We start from the raw sequence: 23,972 nt of genomic DNA, 5'->3' as shown, positions 1-23,972 counted from the left end.
TCACAGTTACAGATCAAGTGCTTGCTTATAGCTACAAAAAGAAGGGTTCAGCTTTTAGTTACAAGCTTAATAAGAAATATAATTTTAGGTACATTTTTGTCTGACAGAGTGGCTGCCTATATGTTAAGTCATCCTCAAATAGGATTTTTCACTTTTTCTTATCCTGTGCATTAAACCAATTACTTGTTAGTTTGGGGTCTAACTAGCTGAAATCTTACTGTCAAAGAAGATGTATAAAAATGTAAGTTCAAGGGAATTTGATGAAATGCTTGTGTCAGGCTGAACTAGTATGGTGCTGAGTTGTCACCTTGCACAGCTGCACTTGGGTCCTAATTAGGATCCTGAAATGGTTTGTTGTGTGGTGGGTGTAGCAACGTGCTGTATCAGTTCATGCTTCCAACCACCACCACCTTGTGTGAGGCTGTCTAAAATAATGCTAGAACTAGAACATGGCCCTGATTTATATATTAAGGCTCACACCAGGAATCTGTTAATGTTTTATAGTATAGTTTGTCTGTCTGTCATTAGCCAACCTGCTATATCCTAACACAGAGTCACAGGGTTTGCTGGAGTCAATCCAGCCAACACAGGGCGCAAGGCAGGAACAAATCCCCAGGCAGGGTGCCAGCCCACTGCAGGGCACACACACACCAAGCACACACTAGGGACAATTTTTTTTAAGATCACCAATGCACCTAACCTGCATGTCTAGGGGAGGAAGCCGGAGCACCCGGAGGAAACCCACGCAGGCACAGGGAGAACATGCAAACTTCATGCAGGGAGGACCCGAGAAGTGAACCAAGGTCTCCTTACTGCGAGGCCACTGCGCCACTGTGCCTCCCAAGTTATAATACATAATATTTAAAACTATATGTTTAGAACTTGTTTAAAGCTGCAGAAGATTTCATTTTTCCAGACATTTTCATACTCCCACTTAACACCTGTTTTTTGATATAGCAGATTACAAATTAAAAGAATATGAAGCAAACTTTTATGCCCTTTAATAATCATAAAAAGCTTATCACTTGACTATTTGACTAAATAACTGATAAATAGATATATGAAAATTTACGTTTATTTGTGTATTTCTTAAGGTCTTTTCTTTCCCAAGTTTCAATTTAACATATGAAATGCAACATACTAGATTTGAAACTACTTACACAAAAAATATGACTCATTTTTTCTGTCTGTTTTCCAAACAATTTGAAGATCTGCAAGGCTGACCATATAAGTATGAATCATCATTGTTCTTCTGTAGTGTCTAACATAAACCTCCTGTATTGTACCTGTATAATAGATCATTCTTTTCCTTAGTCTTTCAACTGTTGAGTAATCTGAATTTATTTCCTAGATAGATTGTGCAGATGTTGTTAAATAAATCATATCGAACTGGATTTATTTTTTCAGTGTTGATTTAGTAATAGAATAAATTGAGTAACAACAACAATCACTGTTACATAAATAGACCTAATTTTATTGCAACGCCCTTTTTGCATTTCAATGTTTTGAATAATTATTATTATTATTATCTTAATGGTCACATAAACTGCATGAGCATAGTGAAAGTTCTGTGCATGGCATGGGGTGCAGGAAAACATATAGGCAATAAGACAATAATATGATATATCTTATATATAAACGTCTACATGAGGAAGTGTGTGTGTCTGTCTGTTAGGCCTGGAAATGCGAGGCGGTCTGAAAGTGCGAGGCTACCTCATGAAGCTCAAAAAGCCAGCAAGACGGCCCCAAGTTAACGAGTCGCAAGAAGAAAGAAGCATGAGGCTACAGCATGAAGCTGAAAGAGAGTGACTAAAGGGAAACCGCCGAGGAAAGACAAACGAGAGAGAAACTTGCTTAGCTGCTGATAGACAAGGGGGACGAGCACGTCCGCAAAACGAAACCACAGACTGCATTTCAGTTTTTTCTGACGATTTCAATAGTTTCTAGGAGCCTAGAATCCAGTCAGGATACTATTAATGGTACAGAGTAGTGTGCACTGTATACCGGTAGAAATTTGTCAACTGTTATAAATTTTGATACATAATTTCTTCTTCAGACAATACCAGCTCTTCTCACAGCACATATCCACAACCCTTTCCACACTCCTTCCATCTACAAAACTTCATCCTACCTAGAAAGAAAGTGTCATCAGTCCGTAGATGTAAAACCTTCACCTGAAAAAAGGACATATAAAAGAATGACTCTTAGATATCAAATATGTGGCACTCCCTATTTTTTTATAAAATGAATCAAACCTAAATCAGAGATAATCAAGGAGTTCAGTTTTAAAAAGGGTTTAAATGTGAGTTGTTATTATGGTGGACTGCCACCACATCCAGGTTTGGTTCCTGCTTTGTATCCAGTGCTACCAGGTTAATGTGTGGTCCTCTGTGACCCTGAACTAGAAAAGTTAGTTAGCAAATTGATAAATGGTATGACTGGATGCACAAGTCACTATTAGTTAAATTGTTTGAATGGAAAACCTGAACACAAAGTTATAAAGAAAAACAGCGTCATTACAATGTTATATTGGAAACAAACAAATAATCCCTAGCATCGCTGTTATTTCGCCTTAATTAAATAAAAATAGACAAGTTATTAGGACTGATTGATCTCTCTATATTTGTCCAAACATTTCTTATTTTCTCATTCTTTTTTACTGTTACTCATTCCGTGTTTTCCTAAATTATAGACATTCTTTTCTGAACATGTACTTTTTTCATGTATTGAACATGAGCATATAGAAAGCCTACGGTATACCTTGTGAGGATTTAAGTTAAGATACGGAAAAATGTTTTCTTTTCAGATAATGCTAAAATAGAGATTTTAGTCCAAAATGCAAAGCATTCTGTTTGAGTCAAATGTAACATTGTCCATGCTGCTGAAAATACAATGCCAACAGTACAGTATGGTGAAGGAACTGTCATGTTGTAATGCTTGTTTCAGCAGATAACTAGGAAACTTATCATAGCTAAAGTTAATCTGATGAGGGAGCAAAGACCCATGACTTACTGCATTAAAGATTATTACATTTATGTAAAAACTATTATTTAAGTCAATTCTTCTTCAAAAAAGAATCTAATCTAGAGCTGCACTAGAGTGACTCAAAAATTCAAAAGAGGTGAATATTATTGTTAAAATCCTAAAATTTCACCCATTGACAATCTAAGACAAATGTTCCTATTTATGATTCATAATTTTTTAACAGTACATTAAAGTACATCTGTCTGTTCATCTTACATTTCAGAATAGTAATGTTCAGTTCCTCATGCAGCAGCATTTCTACTTACTGAAAATGGCCTACTAGGTCACTGGAATTTCACACCATCAAAGCACTATAGCCTGTTTTATTAAGTAATTCAGTGTGAACACTGTCTTTTGCATTCACAGCCACATCTTCCCTCAGTCTTACTAAGCCAAAATTGAACTGCAAATTAGGTTAACATATATACCTTTGGGATGTTCTAGTAAACTTGAGTAAATGAGGAAAGCCTAAGTAGAGACAGGAAGAATGTGCAACCTGTACAGAGAATACAACCAATAATGTTAACTACTGCACCACTGTGTCCCCTGCAGTTAAAATATTTATGGTAAAATTCAGATTGCTGTCAAGGAGATTTGCCAAGTAGGAAGACAAGAAAAACAGCAGTGGATAGGGCCCATAAGTCAAGGTTAATAATCAATCTAATTGAGATCAAGTGTGAGGCAGTTCCATTTTGCTCAGATTAAAATGAAAAAAATATTACTGCCATTCAGGTAGTGACATTACTTGGAAAGGCTAACTTATCATCACAGTATAAATGAAACATGAGATCACCCACAGGGTATATATAAATATTGAAAAGGATTGGGAAAATTAGAAAAAATTAAAAGACATCATAGGGAGAAATCCCAGGTATCAGCTTTCAACTAAGAGAAAGTAAATGGCACATAGCCTGAGATATTAAAAAAAACACGAGTAACAGATTGAGTGTGCCCAGATGAATCCTTAAGGAGGTTTGCCATTGGTGTGTATTTAAAGCAGCAATAAAGCCCAGTCCATCTTCAAAAGTGTCTCTTGCACTGAATGTTGGCAGTCTGTCAACTTGGAAGATACTTTAAGCACAGTGAAAGAGAGAAAGAAAGCACAAAAGAGCAGATGTCTACATTTGAGTCTATAACACTCTTCTAATGGTATTGTTGCAGTAAATTCTTATTTGGTTGAAAAAGTAATAATGACAACTTGTAAGAAAGTGAAAACAAGCACCACATTAATAAGAAAAGTACTTATATGTAAGAAGGAATGTCTAGAATAGAAAAGAGAAACTTTTTGCCTCTTCACCATCCCTACATCTCACCTTTCAACTCAGATTAGCTGCTCATGAAACTGGTCTAGTACAGTATGTCTTCCTTTCTCTCTGTTAAAGATGGACTGATTTTTGTATGCATGTCCAATTGAGTTGAGGGTTAATAGTCTGGTATATGAGAATAAATGGGCACATTAGATTTCTGATAAAACAATCTACCTTTCCTAAACTCCTTTGAATATAGTCTGGTCTTTAACAGTAGGAAGAGATACACCAGATAATAGACCTGAAAATAAAAGAAGGTCATTGATAGCAGTTTGCAAGGGGGATCGTAAGAACTGTCATTCCAATCTTACAGTATTTTACAGTATTAAGTCTGTTTGCAAGATCTCCAAATTGTTTGTTGTGATTGTTGTTATTTAGTGGCTTTATGCACCACACTGATGTTTCCTTTTAAAGACCATATTATGTAGTACACTGTAAGCAATGCAATACAACTTCCAGATGTTTAAACTTTTAGTATTGTTTGTTTGTTCTGTATAGTTTGTGAAATTTGCAAATATAGAAGAAGACACTCCTTCATACCACAGAAGCTATGATTTCTTTGTCTCGAGATTTAGTGAAATGTGCCGATCTAACTTTGAAGACCCTGACATTCGTACCAAGTAAGTAAATTAGAGCTAATTAAAGTTATATATTCCTGAGTCTCTACTAATTTCATTCATAAGCAAGCACCTGACCTAAACCTTATTGTAATAAACCCTATCTACAGTAGCTCAAGCTTGCATAACTAGAAATTGGACATAAACTTGCATGTTCATGAATACAGTTAAAAAATCCTGAATCAGCTACATATGAGAAGTGAAAATATCTGACATATTCCTGAAGTTATGATTTTAATAATAATCAGTTGCAGTTTTAAGGTAATTTATGGACAATTCTGTTATCAGAGCACCCATGTTTGGTTGCTGCAGTGCAAAAAATATTTTAAAGAAGTTTTAAAATTTTCAGAAATAATAAACAAAACACAATGAAAAAAATGAACCAAGCAACAAAACACAATTGTGACATGAAAGGTAATATAAAAGTGGACCTGACTGGAGTAGATTTTGGTCCATTTATTTATTGTGGGGTCCCAACATTCAATTATCCAGATTTCACAGTATACTGTAAGTCTTCTTTTCACTTTTCGTTCTCTGTCTTTTTCTCTCACCTCACTACTCTTGTGTTAATTAGCCCTACATCTAGTTAACTCTTGTATCCAATTTAGAAAAGAGAAGCCATTTTGTTCCACCCTACATTTACTCCTGGCGTCAGGAGTATCTCAAAGTGTTTATAATCACCAAGCCTTAGTGTCTTTTGGAAGCCCTGAAGTTATTTCTCTTCTTGTCCTTGTTCTGCCTTTTAATGTGTCGGACTCCTAAAACTTCTAAAATTCTTACTTTAGTTTCTAAATTGCAGTGCCAAAACTGGCTCAGTACCAGTGGCATCCTGTTTAATCTATAAACCAGATGTCTTCATTCCCATTTGCTCATTTTATAGTCACAGTGACAGGTGTAGTCAGTCTCTGTGCATTGTGCACAACATACAAATACTGTATATTCATGGAGCAGCATATATTGTGAAGGCTTGACTGGATACACATAATGACCACTAAGCCACATCAGAAAAAACAGGGCCTCTTAATGGCTAGTAATTGGAAACACTAACTATGTTGCAGTTTTTTTAACATATAATACTTATGTGGAAAATAGTAATTTTTCCATATCTGAAAATAAATTTTACAAGAATAGTTAGTTACGTTTCTGGATGGATATATCTTCCAAATAGACCAGCATATATTATTACTGCTTTCAAGGATAGCATCTGCAAAAAGAAGTTGAAGACTACATCCCTTACAATCTTTTAGAAGTCAGTTTTTTAGGATGTTTTTTGTATTTGATTAGCAACTTATATGTTTTTTAATAAGCAGAAATACTCATAGCTGGAGCAATTCAACTGTGCATATACAGTTATTTATCTCTTTTTGAAATGTATCATCTAAATATTAAACACACAATGTGACATAGTGGTTCCTAGGTTGGTTGAGTATTCACCAGACAATGTAGATTGAGCTGAGTGAAAAAGAACATACAAATGCTATTTGTGTTCTTAAAAATCTCAGACACACAGATAAAGAAATTTACCATGCTGAATGAACCACCAGTGATCCCTTTTGTCACTTTCACAGAACTGGACCACAGCCTTTTGGAATAATGGACAGTGTCAGTTAAACTGAATGACTGCCATGTAACGGCCCAGCAAACATAACAGCTCCCACGATAGATAGATAGATAGATAGATAGATAGATAGATAGATAGATAGATAGATAGATAGATAGATAGATAGATAGATAGATAGATAGATAGATAGATAGATAGATAGATAGATAGATAGATAGATAGATAGATAGATAGATAGATAGATAGAACAAATGTTTTGTCTTCAGGGTTAAATTTGAAGGTGGCTATCTGGAAATGCACCCTCAAAAATAAACAGACAAAAATGCTTTATCTCTTAACCTACTTAATCAAGCACTGCACGTCACTGATACTGAAACAAAAGGCCCTTTTCATTCTTGTTTTTTTTTTTTTTTTTTATTCAGACAAAGCACTGCAGTACTGTCCTTGCTATCTGTATTTTTAACCAAGATATTTGGCTACATCCTTTGAATCATAGCAAGTGCAGCTGCTGTGTCAACATGCCCAGTGTGACATATCACAAGAATCAGCAAGAAAATATGAAAGCAGGCAGGAAACAAAAAAAGCCTCAATCAAAGAACTATCACAGATACATGATACAAAAATATACCCACCACCCCCAAAATTTGGACACTGGTGACATTATTCAGTTAAAATTGAACCCAAAACTGTTCCTAAAAATAGTGAAAGGTATGTGGGAACAAATTACTGTACCTTTCGTGAATGCTGTGGAATATAAATAATATTTTTGAGTTTTGATTTCCATGTTAAATTTTAGCATTCCTTTTGACAGTAAAATTCATTACAAGTTAAAATTCTAGATAATACTATTGTCTAGTATTTGTATTACTTTGTATTTTCATTTACAAAACATTAATTTCAAGTAGCAAATATAAAAATGTGTAAATAAAAAAAACTTGATAATCATGGTGGCTATGTTAGGATGACAAATATTGTTTTTGGTCTGCTGAGTAAATAACTTAAACAAATGCCAAAATTTACAGGAAAAGTCATGTTGTGTATGACTTGCTGTGTAATATCACAGTAATATCACAATGTCCATTTTGTATTTTTGTTATGAGTGCTGCACATACTCACTGTTGTAAATTTGTTTTACAACTTCAATGTGTATAAAAAAATAAATAAATAAAATAAAATGATGCAACATGGTGGCATGATTGATAGCATGATCATCAATAATGCTTACATTTCATGTATCTAAGGATCCGAATGGCTGGTATCAAAGGCTTGCAGGGGGTGGTCCGGAAGACAGTCAATGATGAGCTGCAGGCCAATATCTGGGATCCACAGCATATGGACAAAATTGTACCCTCACTTCTTTTTAATCTTCAGCAAGGAGAAGGAACTGACAGGTAAGAGCAATAAGTTGGAGACACCTATTAATAATATCAAATAAGTGTCAGATAAGTGTTTAATGTATCTCATGCTTCACTAATAAAATACAGTTTCCTTTTAATTCCTAACCATATTTTTTGGTGACAAATAAAACATATAATACTGTATTACATATATAGCAACATGTGGAATACTTTGAGTTTTGTAAGTCATTATTTTTGAGACATATTTTCAGTTTGGTTTAAAGCCTCAGCTAATTTAAAGTTTACTTCTCTGGTTAACATGTTAGATATTAATAAAGGTCTACAAACATAAAGACTGAGAAATATTCTTTTACAATATCATTTTATGTTGTACACACTTTATCCATATTTATAAATTTTATGCCATCTACTGTATCTATCTATCTTTCTTTCTGTCTATTGGTCTGCATAAGGTAAGTTTTCTTGTCTGTAATTTCATTCTGTCATGCTTACTAAACACAGAATATACAATACTCAATATTACCACATCGATCAATAAACAACAATAAAACACTTTACTTGGTACATAAAGTGAAAGTTAAAATAATAGGGAGGGTCTATGCAAGTACAAGAGTGGCTAAGGAATATATTCATCCTTTTGAGTTATTGGAGTGTCTTCTTAAACAAAGAAAAGGTAATAATAATAATAATAATACATTTTACATTTACATCATTTAGCAGACGCTCTTATCCAGAGCGACTTACAACAGTGTTTGTTAGTTTTTCGCATACCCCTTGGGGTCAGAGCGCAGGGTCAGCCATTGTACAGCGCCCCTGGAGCAATTACAGGTTAAGGGCCTTGCTCAAGGGCCCAGCAGAGTAGGATCTCTTTTGGCAGTGACGGGGATTCGAACCGGCAACCTTCGGGATACCAGCACAGATCCTTAGCCTCAGAGCCACCACTATAATGTATAGCTCCTTTACCATGCTCAAAGCTCTCAACAAAAATTATGTATGTAATAATATGAACAGAAAAAATTTAAATACACATCACTGGATGCAAAATAATATCAGCATTAAACAGTAAATTGAAGATAAATGTAGGAAATACAAAATGATGAAATATGAACAATATTCTGGAATAAAAACACAGTAATTCAAAATATTACAGGAAAACCATGTACAAAAAACAAGCAGTAATTTGCAATTTATTGTATCTTCCTGAGCACCAGAGAGATGAAGAACTGTGAGAAAAAGGTATTTTAGTGTATCTCACTCAACATTTTTAAAAATTGCCTTCTAAAAGAATGAGTGCTTATCTACTTAAGGAGACAATCCAAAGTCTTTAAGCAGTAGATTTGAAGGCCCTGTCACACATAGAGCACAGGTTAGTCTGGGACACAATGAGACTGCCATCATTAGTATTACCTTAGTGGGTGATCAGGAGTGTATTGGTACAGGACAGTTTATAGATAGATAGATAGATAGATAGATAGATAGATAGATAGATAGATAGATAGATAGATAGATAGATAGATAGATAGATAGATAGATAGATAGATAGATAGATAGATAGATAGATAGATACTTTATTAATCCCAATGGGAAATTCACATAGCATTACTGTATAGGTTAAAAATAGCATTTTACATTGAATGCTATATGTAACAAGGAGACAATGAGGGTGGTACAGAACACTGAAATATGTGATAAAAGCAAGAACAAGCTTCTCAGTTTCAGAAAAGAAGAGGAACAAGTAAACACAAGATGTGTCGTGAAGGTGGATATAAGGGTGTGTCTTAATGTAGTTTATGTGGGATTAATAACAAAGGGAGGAATCAAAAGTGATGCCAAGATCCCTTGCAGACAATGAAAGTATAATAATATCATTACAGAGAGTAATTGAAAAGGAGTCAATTTACTTAAGTTGAGCTTTACTGCCAGATAGCATGACTTATGTTTTGTTGCAGTTTAACTTTAAAGAGTTATGTTCAATCCACTATTTAAATTCACCCAAGCAAGTTGTAAGCTGTGAAAACACAGAATCTCCACTTCTAACATTTAAATAAATGTTAGTATCCTCTGCTTAAAAAAGATAGCCCTGCTCAGTGCTGCAAATGATATGACCAGTAAGAAGCATGTAGAATAACAAAAGAAGAGAGCCAAGGACAGAGTCCTTAAGGAACTACTTGTGAGACTGGTGCTAAGGTGGACCTCCTGTTGACAAGAGTAACAAATGCTCTCACCTTTCAGTCAGATAGGATTTAAACTAATGGAAGGTAGTGCCAGACATACCAGGAAACTTTCCATTCTGGACAGTAAAATATCATGATTGGCAGTGTCATGAAGACTGCGCTAAGGTCTAACAGAATTAATATGCTGATTTGCAGAGAGTTTGCTGCGGTAAGCAGAGTGATTTCACAGCTGTGCTGTGCCCTGAAACTAAACTGAAAGGGTTCCATTAGATTATTACAAGTTAAGCAGCTGGTGAGTTATAAAGTCACAACACACTTGTGAACTTTATAAAGGTAAGTGAGAGATATGCCACAAAGTGTTCAAATTGTCATCATTAAGACTAGACTATTTTAAACCTGGCATAGCAGAAGCCAGTTTTCTAAGCAGCAAGCCAAAGTCAAGAGATATATTTTTTAATGATGATGAAACTTTTCTTGAGTGACGCAGAATGTTTTCCTATATACTGTAGTTACTAAAAATGGTGGTTGCATGATGAACTTGAATTTTGACTATATTGACTGTCAGTTTTTTATAGAGCCTTCTTTGATTGCAGTTTCTGTTTTATAACAATATTTTACAATATGTATAGGACAGAGTAACTGAGTGTACAGTAAATAATACAAAATTTCACATGAAATTCAAAATCAGCTTGAATGCCATTATTAATCCTTTAACAAAGCCGTGAGACTAAATAGTTCAAAATCTCAAAGAGTGTTAAAAGAAGTCTAGTATGCTATTAAGGATAACCTTAATGCATTCTTGCCAAATTCTAAAGATCCTTTGGATAATTCCCAGAATGAAACTGTGTTGACTGTAGTTTCAGACATACAATATTTTCTGCTGTTCAGAAACTTATTTCACAGCTTATGTGAGCTGGTACATTGCTAAACCATATTGTTATGGTTGATGAATCAGTGATTTTGATGCTTGCCCAATTAACTTGGAGCAGCATTGATTAAAGACCATCTGACATTAGATGGCTCTTTCAGCAATTTTCAGTCATAGGCTTTATTTACATAACCTTAGCAAGTCAGAGATCAAAAGGGCACGGTTTCATCAACACTAATCACTTAATGCGATATACCCACCAATTCACTTTAACAAGTCCACAATCTGGGTTGATTTTGTCTTTAGTTGTAGGAGCAGGCGCTGTATATATGAGAGCTGACAACCAATGACTGCTCATCCAACAGTGAAATGTGTGTAATGCAGCAACAAAAAATAAGGAATGTGGGTGTTAGAAAAATAGAAAAAAAGAAAAAAAGGGCTGAGATTGAGGATGAACTTGTCATACCTGTTAACTGTTTATACAGCATTGGTTCTGTTACTGGTGTCAGGAAAATGGGCTGGCACAAGTGTGCTGAAAATTCACCACACAGTTAAACAATTTGACATGCCCAGCAATTTTCAATCGTTTAAATTGACATGGTCTGACGATGAAATTAGCAACAGCAGTTGGTAAGTCAGACTTAACCCTACTTCTAGAAGTTGTGTGGTGAGAAATTGGCTTAAGGGTAGAAGAAACTTTGCTAAGGGGAAATTATGTATTAATAAGATTTATTTTGTAAATGAATGATATTTTCATGCAAGTGCAGACTACTGAAAATGGCGGCACAGAAGAATATAAATTCCTCCTTACTGACATTATGACCATTTATAATCAGGGATTTCAAGGACGTGAATTTTATTCTGAAATGTTCAACCATCTGGCTGTTTGTAGAGTATTCTGATTTATTTTTTGTATGACTATAAGTTAAATGTAGATTAATTAATGCTTGCTTGTGAACCTTAACTCCTGTGATTTACACTAATTTCTTTACAAAGCTTGTTTATATCATATTTTTATCATTTTCTCTAAGATGTTGGGGAATAGTTATTTGATAAAATGCTACATTTCTGAAGCATCACTCCTTTTTTCTTCTTGTAGCCGGTCTCCTTCTCCTCTACAGTCATCAGAAAAGGAGAAAGAGAGTCCTGCTGAACTGACAGAACGTTGCTTCAGAGAACTGCTTGGTCGTGCTGCCTATGGAAATATTAAGAATGCAGTCAAACCAGTTCTTATGTGAGTAAGCGAAGCATTCACAAAAACTTAGCAGACAACATAGCAAGAAAATGCATTAAATTCATAATGAAATATTTATTAAAAATATTCATAAGGAACATCATATTAGTTATATATCAGTGAACTCTGAATTTATTAAGCTATACTTTCCTTTGTGAGTGAATCAGTAAATCAGGAAAAAGCACGCTCACACTATAGCAGAGTCGCAGGAATTCTGCATTGTAACCAACAGGCATTCTGGCCTGTTGACATGTAGAAAGACCAAAGCAAAGAAACACTCATCTGACCAAATGACATTTTTCACTGATAAGTGCCACTGCTAATGTTCTTTCCAATTTAAAGTGGATCAGTCTATAGTTGCACATATTTGATGGTGTCTTTCCAACGTACTTTTATGGAAACATCACTTTTGCCATTGTTCCTTGTGAAACAGCAGCACTTTGAACAGTCTGCATTAAATGTGCTCTGATATTAAGCCTTCTGTTAGAGTCACTAGGATCTTTTTTGAGCCATGATAACCAACATCTTGAACAACTGGATCCACATGGCATTTTTACATGTATTCTTTTTATTTTTATTAAATAATTTATTTGCAGTTCTTTGTTTAGGGACGTAGAATATGTTGTTATGGTGAAGGAACGTTTGATAATTAACTATGTTTTGTAACCTGTACATATTAAAACCACTTTTCATTTATAATAAGTCCAAACATATACTGTATTTTTTAAATAATATAAATTGAAGGAAAGAAAATGTTAGTTGTTATTTCTGTAAGCATAATATTAATTTGCAAGTATTCATTCTAGTATTCTTTTACAAATAATGTAATTTCCTCTCACTTTCTAATGTTTTTAGGCACCTGGATAACCACTCATTATGGGAGGGCAAATCATTTGCTGTTCGCTGCTTCAAAATTATTATGTACTCCATACAGGTTAGAAATCATATATCTCTTGAGCAATGCATTGTTCAGTTTGAATAAACTGTTCATTTTTAATATTTGAAGGATGTCATGGTGGTAGCATACATATTTTTGTAAAACAAAATAGTGAAAAATGATAAAGCTGTTATTAGACTTTAATACATCTTTCCCAGGATCTCTTACTATAGTTTCACTCACATCAGCATTAGACTGACTATTGTGTGACCTACATAGGAGTTCATTATAACTCTTGCTGGGGCTTGTGTTATATCCCCAAAGTGCATGTTGTTTAGATAATTTATATTTTAACTCCAAAATTCCCATTAAAAACATGACATAAAGTGCTCTGGAATTCTCACTGAATTAAAATGTTATTGCATTAGATTTCTATAAACATATTATTAATGTCGGATATTTTATATATATATACAGTGGAACCTCGAGATACGATCACCTCTGTATACGAGAAATTCAAAATACGAGGAAAGTATGAGCGAAAAATTCAGATCTAAATACGAGCATTGGCTCACGTAACGAGCCACGTGCCAGGCTGTGGGTATAGCTCGCGGCTTAGCGAGGGGGCGTGGTAGCTGTAGCGAGCCGCAGGGCGATCTGCGGTGTCAGCGTTTCTCACCTAAGTGCACAGGTGGGAAACTGCCCACATCCATGATTTGTCCTGTGGCTGATGGGCTGGGCAGGGTTGCCACCCGTCCTTTAAAATACGGAATCGTCCAGTATTTGAGAACGAAATTGCGCGTCCCTTATTTTTTTGTATTAAAAGTGGTAACCCTAGCAGCTGCCATGTCTTCCCCGCATATATAGAGAAGCGCGAGCCGGTTATGGGGGAGAAGAAGTAAAAGAAAAGAGAGGAGAGAGAACGGAGGTTACAGGAGGAGGCAGGAATCCGCAGCAGTAGGAAGTCGGTGCGAGAGAGCGAGCGAGTACAGGCTCGCGTGTAGCTGAACAGGCGAGCCAAACAGCTGAAGCAGGACGGTGTAGAGAAGGTCAGCTGCATTAAGTGTCTCGCCTGTTGCAGAGCCCACATGGGAGAAGCAGGTGAGAAGCTAACAGAGAAGAAGCACCGGGGATTGTCATCTGTTTTTTGAAGACTGCTTCCTGTTGACGTTTTAACCTCGTGTTAAAGGATTGTTATTCTTATGTACTTTAAACCTCCACTTCACAACTGTTTTAATGATTATTTATTTAAAGATTTATTGAATGTTCTACTGCACTTTGGACACCTGTTTTGATTCTTTTAATAATCAGTTATATTATTTACCAGTGTTATTTATTAAAGGTAGACTACAGTATATATAATTTATCAGTGTTATTTGTTAGGAAAAATGATTTTTATGTTAATATATTTGGGATGCGGAACGGATTAACTGGATTTCCATTATTTTCAATGGGGACGTTTGTTCTAGATACGAGAAATTCGCTATACAAGCTCAGTGCTGGAACGAATTAAACTCGTATCTAGAGGTTCCACTGTATGTATGTATATATATATATATATATATATATATATATATATATATATATATATATATATATATATATATATATATATATAACTAAACATACTTTGTCAGTGCATAGTCTGTCACATCATCTTTAGGGGCTTGGATTTATAACCACAGGAATTAAACGGGAAATAAGAAGCAAATTTTGTTACTTCCCTCCGCTATCCAAAAAATAAAACTTCCTTGCTTAAATTGATTTTCTGTGCTTGCTTAGAATTTAAAGTACTCAAATAGTATATGAGAAAAATTCAAGCCAGTATTTCATTTGCAAGGACTAATTCAATTGACGAAAGATGTGGTTTATACAAGAAGGTTTCTGTTGTTAAATGGGTTTCTGTGAGGAGAGGTGGCTAGCTTATGCTTGTGACAGACTAAAAATTGATTTGTGTTCATTACAGGTCCTGTAGGTGCTATGTTGAACTTTTATTTTAAGGTGAACGTGACTTCAGATAGGCCACAACTGTTTCATTAGGATTGAAGGAAATGTCAGGGGACACGACTGTGCTAGGTGTGATAAACAGGTATGACTAGTCGGCTTATAGAGAAGAGACAGAACAGCTGGCCATTTCATGCAGGGGCAACAATCTATCCCTCAATTATGATAAGACTAAAAATTAAATTTTTGACCAAAACGACCACATCTCAGTCTGCATCAGCGACTCTGCAGTGGAGATTGTAAAGAATGCCAAGTTCCTTGGTGTGCGCATAACTGAAGACCTCACTTGGACTACACTTCCTTAACTAAAAATTTTCAGCAGAGACTTCACGTTTTGAGGAGACTGAAGTGAGCAAACCTCCGTTTCCCATTCTTACCAAATTTTACAGGGGCTACATTGAGAGTGCACACCAATTGCAGCATGTCTGACCACAAGAGACTGCAAAGAATAGTGAGGCCAGCAGAGTATACAGTATTATTGGAGTGCCTCTTAATTCTCTGTAAGACATTTTCTCCAGATACTGTGTCCATATGGCCTGCTGCATTGTGCAGGACTCCCCTCATATCTCTCAAGGATTCTTCATTGTTTAAACATCTAGAAAAAGACACCAGAGCATCAGAGCCAGAACTGTCAGGTTATGTGATAGCATTTTTCCTATCAGACTCCTCAACACAATGTGCCCCCACCATGATCTTCCACCCTACTCTAACATCTTAGATCCTGGTCTTTTGCTCCAGTTAGTGCACAAGTTACTTCATCATGTCAAAAGATCAGTCACTGCACTGATCTGTCAAACTTACATTTAAATACATCTCCGTGTAATTGTGGCAGTTAATTTTATTGTTGCATTTGTCGATGTAAATAGTATGTTGCATGGTTTTGTCTGTTTCAGCACATCGTCTTTCTGTTTTGATTTATGTGTACACTGTTTGCCTTTCTGCATACTTATAAATGATTGAGATGACAGTATACTTCGATTTTGACAGAAAAAGCATTGAAAAGAGGAAAAAAGTATTTGCTGTACAAAATAACAAAAAAGTGTTATTCTCCATGATGCTAGCAGTTATAGCAAGAGAAGGTGTGGGTTTACTATAAAATGTTCAATAATTTTTCTAATGCTAAGACTGATGTGATATCGCCAACATCTATGGTAGGTCATTTAAAAAATTACAGCCATTCTTACTAATGGAAATTTCAGTTGTGGAAATTTTACTCATCCCTATAAATATGAACTCCGCTAATGCCAGAGCAAACCATTGGCCCAAGCTCAGCAGCAGTTCTGACAATAAAAAGAGATCGACTCATTTCCTTCTGTGAGTATAATGGTCTTTGCATTGGCGGATTGTTCTTTCAACCTAAAAGAATCCGCAAGTTTATGTGAAGACCTCCGGATAGGTGAACAAGAAATGAGATCAATTATATCTGCATCAGCAGAAGATGGAGAACTGCCATGCAAGATTGCCAAACTTTCTGACAAACAGATGTTGTATCGGACCATGACCTTGTCAAGGAAACCATCAAATTAAAACTACAAATAGTTAAGAAGAGTCAACTACAGATGCCCCATGCATTGGATCGAACCATGGCTGCTGATTTTGCCCTGAAGATTCAGAACAAATTCCAAATGCTTGAAGCATTGGACAGCATCGAGGATAAATGGACCCAGCTGAAAAAGACGATCATGGGATGTGCTGATTAGACTATCAGATGCCGATGGGGCAGCCTTAAAGAACAATTAATTCAGGATTGATCGTGGTTCTTGATCGAACAATGGAAATCGGCAAAACAGAGCTGTGAACAAACCAAAACAGATTTTTCGCCACAACCTCAAAAAGATTGATTGGTTGGTTAAGCAGAGTTACACATGACAAAAAAGAGTAGATTGAGCGAAAAGATTAAGAGGCACAGAAAGCGGCATAGAGAAAAGATAGCAAGGCCCTTTATCATATTCGTCAATTAAATCACAGGCACAAAGAAAGCTGTGAATGTGATGATCAAAAATAGAAAGGGAAGGGTATTGGCTACAGAAGTGGTGTAAGAAGAAAGATGGTGTTTTGTCTTGGTAGAGTAATATATATTGCTCTACTTTCCCCTATTGTATTATTAATATGTAGTCTTAGAATGCCTAATCTCACAGACTTACCACTGTTTATAAGGTATTATTGTATATAACTTATCCCCACTTTCCCTTCTATATCTATAACCTCAGGCAATTAGATGTAGTAAAAAGACAAGCAGAAGTTAAATTACAGTTTAAACAATGTATTATTGATAATATTCATAAATAATAACAAAATGCAAATTATATTTGCATATATTTTATATTTGGCAACCATACAACCTGATTAAATGGTGATATGTAGTTCAGGCGGCACACAGACTTGTGGTTACTTAAATGTCTCTAGTTAAGGCATCATTGGTGCTCAGCTTTCAGCCACATGTCTGTTCAAAATGGCTGCTGAGCTATGCTCTGCATTGTGTTGTCTTCATCATCACTGGTTAGCAAGAGAGATGCTTCTTTCAGATATTGGTTAGTAAGAGAGAGATACTTCTACATCATCACAGGTTAGCAAGAGAGATGCTTCTTTCAGATGTTGGTTAGTAAGAGAGAGAGTGTGAGGTTAAACAAGTAAATATATAGATTTTCTGTCCAACCCCTACAGCCAGTAGGGCGTCGTAGTACTTAAAGGCTTCTGAACCAAGCCAATTCCAAACAGCCATACTTCAGACCAATGGGGGAAATAGAACATTTTAACACCTGCCCCCAAACCATATGTTAAAGTACACCTTAGCCCATTTGTGGGGGTAGAAATGACTTTAGCAAAGAAACACTCGGCAAACTGGTTTAAGACACATCCCCCAAATCCTGTCGTAAAATTCAAACAGACCCATTCCTAAAGGGGTGGGGGGGGGGGGGGGGGGGGTAAACACTAAATTACATTGCTATGCCTAAATTACAAATTAAGACATACAAAATATTCATCAAGTTATATGTAAAATCTCACATCACAACAGATGGGTAGAGCATTTTCGAGAGACCCTGAATCAACCTACTCCAGTGGTTACCTATGATTTGGAGAATGAAGATGTGTTAGATGAACTGATGAGATAACACCAATAGATGTGAAACACCCTATCAAGATCCTCAAGAACGGCAAAACGGCTGAATGAAATCATGGCAGAATTCCTCAAGGCTGAAGGTGGGACCATCATCCAAGAGCTCACCAGTTTGTTTAATACATGCTGGACATCTGGGGATGTTCCCGCGGATTGGAGAAGAGGCACAATCATCAAACTTCCAAAGAAATGCAATATTTCTGATTGTAATAACTGGCACAGCTTCACCGTCCTATCTATACCAGGAAAGCTATTATGCTCTATACTACTCGGGAGAGTCCAACAGGCAACTGACGACCGTTCTTAGGGAGGAACAAGCTGGGTTTTGTCATGGAAGATCTTGTACACTCCAGAAGATCATTGAACAGTCCATTGAATATCAGAGGCCACCGAGGATAAACTTCATCGACTTCAAGAAAGCCTTTGACAGTATCTACCCTGGGGTAGTATCCTGAAGATATATGGGATCCCACAAAAGTACATTAGCACTTTCAGTAGCCTGTATGTACATTCGAGCTGCTGCGTTCAGATGGGTTCAGGATACTCTGCATTCTTTGAGATTGAGACTGGTGTGTGACAAGGATGTATCTTATCACCATTTCTGTTAATATTGGCCCTCAACTTTGTCATGCAGAAGGTGATCAACAGCCAAGACATTGGCACTGATTGGAATGAAAATGATTGACTTGCTGATATGGATTTTGCAGATGACATCGCTGATGACAAGAATGGGGATAAAATCCATTGCAGTTAACATCAAGATTTGCCTCTATACTAGCATTATTATACCCACAGCAATATATGCATGCATACCCAGAAATCAACAGCCAGGATTAAATATCGGGTTAACATGTTCCACCAGCAATGCCTTTGATGGATTCTTTGAATCTGCTACTTCAACCATGTTACAAATGAGGAAGTGCTTCCACGATGTCGGCTGTAAAGTTTCCATAACATTATCACTCACCATCAACATCTTTCGAATGGCAACTAATCTGATCCCGAAAATGACCATGACGTGGAAACCATCAATTGGTCATCGAGGGCGGTGGTGAACATGAATAATCTGGCAAGGGACATTCATTGAAGATCTGAAATGACTTGATACGTCATGGGCTGCAGCAGAGGAAATAGTGGCCAATCATATTCACTGGAAACAACTTGTTGGAACTAGACAAGACTAGACTGCAAATATGAGAAACTTTTCTTTACAAACTCAAAACCGTAGTATAAATATTAAAAATTATACTCAGCTAAATGATTCTTCACTGTTTAAGTTTAAAGAAAGATTTTCAAGTCATTTTTGTAGAATTCAATAAAGAGGCCAAAGAATGAGAGTAATATAATTATCCTTTTTAATTATTTTTATGATTCATGCTTTAGAATTTTTAATTAGTTACAGTATGGTGCACAAACAGTTTGAACATCCTGAAAGTAAAGCATTGCAGTGATCAATTTTGCATAATTCTCTTATATACTCTTTGAAATGTAATCAAAATCAACAAAATAGTGCACTACAAGAACAGATAAAGTTAATCTTTTCCCCTTTAGTAAACCTTCATCTTGAGCACTCCTGGTTTGGATTTATATAATGACATTACACTGCAGAATATTCACCTAATAAAAGAACTTCTGCTTTCTCTGACTTCAGTGATTTTTAGTCATCCACCGCTTAATTTCATTGAAGCTATTAACAAAAGATATAATATGATGAGTATTATCAGGTTAGTTGAAAATCATTAACATAATAATTGAAATTAATTTTATGCTCCAGAGTATCCTCTGCAGAATCACATTTTCTGTTTAGTGACATTTTGAATCGTTTGGACATTTTGAATTTGAAACATTTTGAATCATTCGTATTAGACTAAAAAGTAAGCTTCATACATTTTTGTAGGAAAAGCAGTTTTTTTTCTTGCTATAGTTTTTTTTATTGAAAAGGCTTGATATTTAACTGTATTGTAAATACAGTGGAATGTCGGTTTGCGAGCATAATTCGTTCCGGAAATGTGGTCGTAGTCCAAAGCACTCGTATATCAAAGTGAATTTCCCCATAAGAAATAATGGAAACTCAGATGATTTGTTCCACAACCCAAAACTATTCATATAAAAATGATTAATACAAAATATAAAGTAAAAATACATAAAACAAATTAACTTGCACTTTACCTTTGAAAAGAATCATGGCTGGTGTGTGTGAGTTTCTAAACTCTTGTGGGATTGCATTCAACAGGATGACACGCTGAAGAGCGTCCCAAAGCAATCGCAGTCTCCCAGCGCTGTAGCAGTTCTCCGTAAAAGTGAATCCAAAAAGATCGCGGACATGCTATAAGCGCCTGCCGTCAATGGGTGATACAAGGAACATTATAAATGTGCAGGGCCCTGCCTGACTGCTGTGTCTGTGTATAAATAACCGCGCTGTTGCTGTTTCAAGCTGAATAAAGCTTGTGTTGCTAAAGTACTGAGACTCAGGTTCGTGTTTTAGGGTGCAAGACGGGGACTCGCACATCACAGCAAACACGTGTGCGCGCGAGCACACACACACACACACACGAGCGTGCGGGAGCACACATACACACACACACACACGAGCACGCGCATGCGCACACACACGCGCGCACACAGTCACAATGCTAATGCTGTAGTAAACACTATGCTCGTACGGATGTTGACTATATGAGTGAGGCACGCCGACTCAGACGGAGAAGAGGAGACGATTGCCCACAATCCCGCAGTGAAAGAGAGAGAAGAACCATCAGCTCAGTTGTGATCACATGATGCTCAGCAGACAAACTACTCGTACTGCAAGACCTCGCTCGTTTATCAAGTGAAAATTTATTAAAAATTTTTGCTCGTCTTGCAAAACAGTCGTAAACCAAGTTACTCGCAAACCGAGGTTCCACTGTAATATGATTTGAATTTCTGTTCATTCATACACTTTCAAACTCACTTTATGTATCTAGTGCAAGGCAAGTACCAAACATTACTAGTTTGCCAGTCCACCATACGGCACAATCTCTGACACATCTATAGTCATCCAAATGGGTCCACTTTATAGTCACCATTATCTAACATGAATGTCAGTGGGAGTTATTTGAAGACTGAGGCATCACACATTAAATACAACATACAGACATGACTAGATCTTCAGTTATCCATTGAACCACTATGCCAGCCAGCAGAATATCCATCTATCCATTTTTTGATTATGCTTTTCTATGACCATGTTACAGAGAAGTAAAATTTATACAAGGCATAACACACTATGTGTTTATCACATTGAACTAGTTTGGAGTCATGAATTCATCTAATAGGCTCTACTTTGGTACATGAGACACTTGTTGTATTTGGAGAAACACCAACTTGGGTCAAGAAAAGCATGCATAACTGTGATTGGACCAAACATAGATTCAAGATCGCTTGAACTGTGAGGCACCAGTGCTAAAAACTGAAGGCCAGTTAAAACTAATCTTGGGCAGAGAGCCAGTCCTTTGCAGGGCCCACTCAACCACATAATTTATAATCACCACTTACCCTAATATGCAAATCTTTGGGAAGTCACTGAAGCCTACAGATCTTATTTTTTGTGTTTCTTTTACACTGTTTATGTTTATCAATAACATATAATATTTCTGTTCATTTGTTTCAGTCCCAGCATTCACATCTGGTAATCCAGCAGCTCCTTGGGCATCTTGATGCAAACAGCAAGAATTCTGCCATAGTTCGTGCTGGCATAGTGGAAGTTCTATCAGAAGCAGCTGTTATTGCTGCAAGTGGCTCTGTTGGTAAGAAAAATGCTTTAATGGTCTTAAGCTATTTAGAACAACTAAATAGTTAAAGTGCTTTATTTTTTCCAAATAATTCTGTTTGCTGTAGTATATGACTTGTAATATACTTCAATGAACAGTTGTTGTAGGAGAGGTCATTAGTGTGCACTGAAGACACCTTTGCAGTCATAGGTCTGATTTGTCACATAAGCTGATGGAGTTCTCCATTGGCTCAACCGGGTAAGGTGTTTTATTTTTTTGCACTCCACAAGGCTTGTGGACCCAAGTTTGCTTCCTGTGAGTCCAGGGGGGATGCTTTATGTGAGAATGAGAAAAGAGAACCATGTCTTATAATGATGAGTTAGAGGCTGATTATTGAAAAACTGCTTTTAGTCACCCTTGGATTTCTCATCTCTGTTCCGAGGACATTATTCTAATATTGCTGTACTGATGATTACTAAATGATTATTAAATGATATTCATATACCAAGAGTGTGGGAGATTCTGCTTCATTCCACTAGAGGGATTAATTGTTCTTCTCTTATTTTCCTTTAAAAAAGATATGGATTTCACATAGAGTATACTGAAAAACATTTCATTATGAAAGGTTTTTCATTTTTTGGATGCATATGCATTTACAATTAGCATCATTTAATGATATCTAAGCCAAAATATTTTTTCTACTTAGCTAACATGCCACCGTTCACAGAGAGTCATGTATTCATCCATGCTCAAACCAAATTTAACCAGTTTTTATGGTCATGACAACTGGTGCATATCATGGCACCTTGGAATGCAATGCATGAACCAACCCTGGGTGAGACATTAGTCCATCATCAAACACTCTCCTCATCATTCATACCAGGCTAATATAGATTCCTTAGTCATCATAGACATGTGGAATTAGGGAGGAAAACAGGAGAAAAACACAACCAGAGGCCATGGGGAAATGTGTAAACTCCACATGCCACAGACAGTGACCATATTGGATTTCTAAGCCAGTTCTGTGTATCTACCAAGCAGAAGCACAGAGAGATCTTCCATAACTAATGATGAAAATGAATATTTCTATATAGTTTGTAGCAAACACTAAATATCTATGTGACCCTGACCTGGGTCTAATGGGTTGAGTAATGGCCGAATAGATGCAATAATAATTCATGTCTTCTATGTATTTTAAAACAAAACTAGTTGATGCATTCAATATAATTTTATAGCAAATAAAAAAATGGTCAGCCAATTGTATGGTAATTAGTAATGCTGCCTCGGACCTCCAAGACCTAGGCTCAATTCCTACTCTGGCCATTCTTTGTGAAATGTTAAATATTTTTCCAATGTATGCTACTGTTTCTTCTTAATCCATAAGACATATATATTAAGAGAACTAGAATTTCTAATTTGGGCCAGTGATGGACTGCCGTCTTGTTTTAAAAGGCAGGTGTAGCTATGTAAGTGTAGTGAATTATCATATCATAATAATGAACACTTTTTTCTAATCTTTTCACACACTAATTATTCAATAATATGATTTAATTCCTCTGCAGTCCTTCCTTATATACTGAAGGACTATAGTATATAACTGTGGTCTTATGCTAATACTGAAAGTACATATACAGTAAGTACCATACTAAAAATATCACTTTATCTTTCCATCTCTCTTTCCATTTCGTTTGTATACTATAGTTTTCAATTAATTAATATATGCAAATATAACTGTGTAGCACCAAAATATTGCATTTTATTGTTCACTTACAGACTTTTCCCTAAAAGCAGTGAGATCTTCAGCTTATCATTCTGAAGCAGTATAGCTAATGGGTTTAAATCCTTGAAACTCCACATTGTGGCACTGCAGAGCTTAGAATAAATTTGAAGGGCTGGAAAACTAATACAGGAAATCTGGCTAACAGAAAATGTTTCCATCGTGAACATATAGAAGTGTGCTTTGGAATTCAATAAATATTTTAAAAGCAAGTTAAATCAATGATGTTGGCTGTTGAAAAAAAGTAAATATATTATTGTTATTAAGGGGAAAAGGAGAATTTAGTTTAGAATTAGTAGTGGTT

The 23,972-nt window shown here is 36.0% G+C and overlaps 1 protein-coding gene across 5 annotated transcripts in view; it reads left to right on the top strand.

Annotated features, from left to right (window-relative positions):
• The window catches only part of LOC114648002 (protein EFR3 homolog B), a 157,219-nt gene that overhangs the window by 76,887 nt on the left and 56,360 nt on the right, over positions 1–23,972 (top strand). For all 5 annotated transcript variants that reach the window (XM_028796772.2, XM_051925594.1, XM_051925593.1 and 2 more), the window contains 5 exons: positions 4,830–4,951; positions 7,751–7,900; positions 12,009–12,143; positions 12,999–13,077; positions 21,792–21,927. In XM_028796772.2, the coding sequence (XP_028652605.2) occupies positions 4,830–4,951; positions 7,751–7,900; positions 12,009–12,143; positions 12,999–13,077; positions 21,792–21,927 (622 nt within the window). The remainder of the gene's footprint in view (positions 1–4,829; positions 4,952–7,750; positions 7,901–12,008; positions 12,144–12,998; positions 13,078–21,791; positions 21,928–23,972) is intronic.

The sequence above is a fragment of the Erpetoichthys calabaricus genome, chromosome 3 (genome assembly GCF_900747795.2).
Source record: "Erpetoichthys calabaricus chromosome 3, fErpCal1.3, whole genome shotgun sequence".
NCBI classification, from domain to species: Eukaryota; Metazoa; Chordata; class Cladistia; order Polypteriformes; family Polypteridae; genus Erpetoichthys; species Erpetoichthys calabaricus.
Note: the sequence above shows the minus strand (reverse complement) of the source record. Positions and strands in the feature narration are given on the sequence as shown.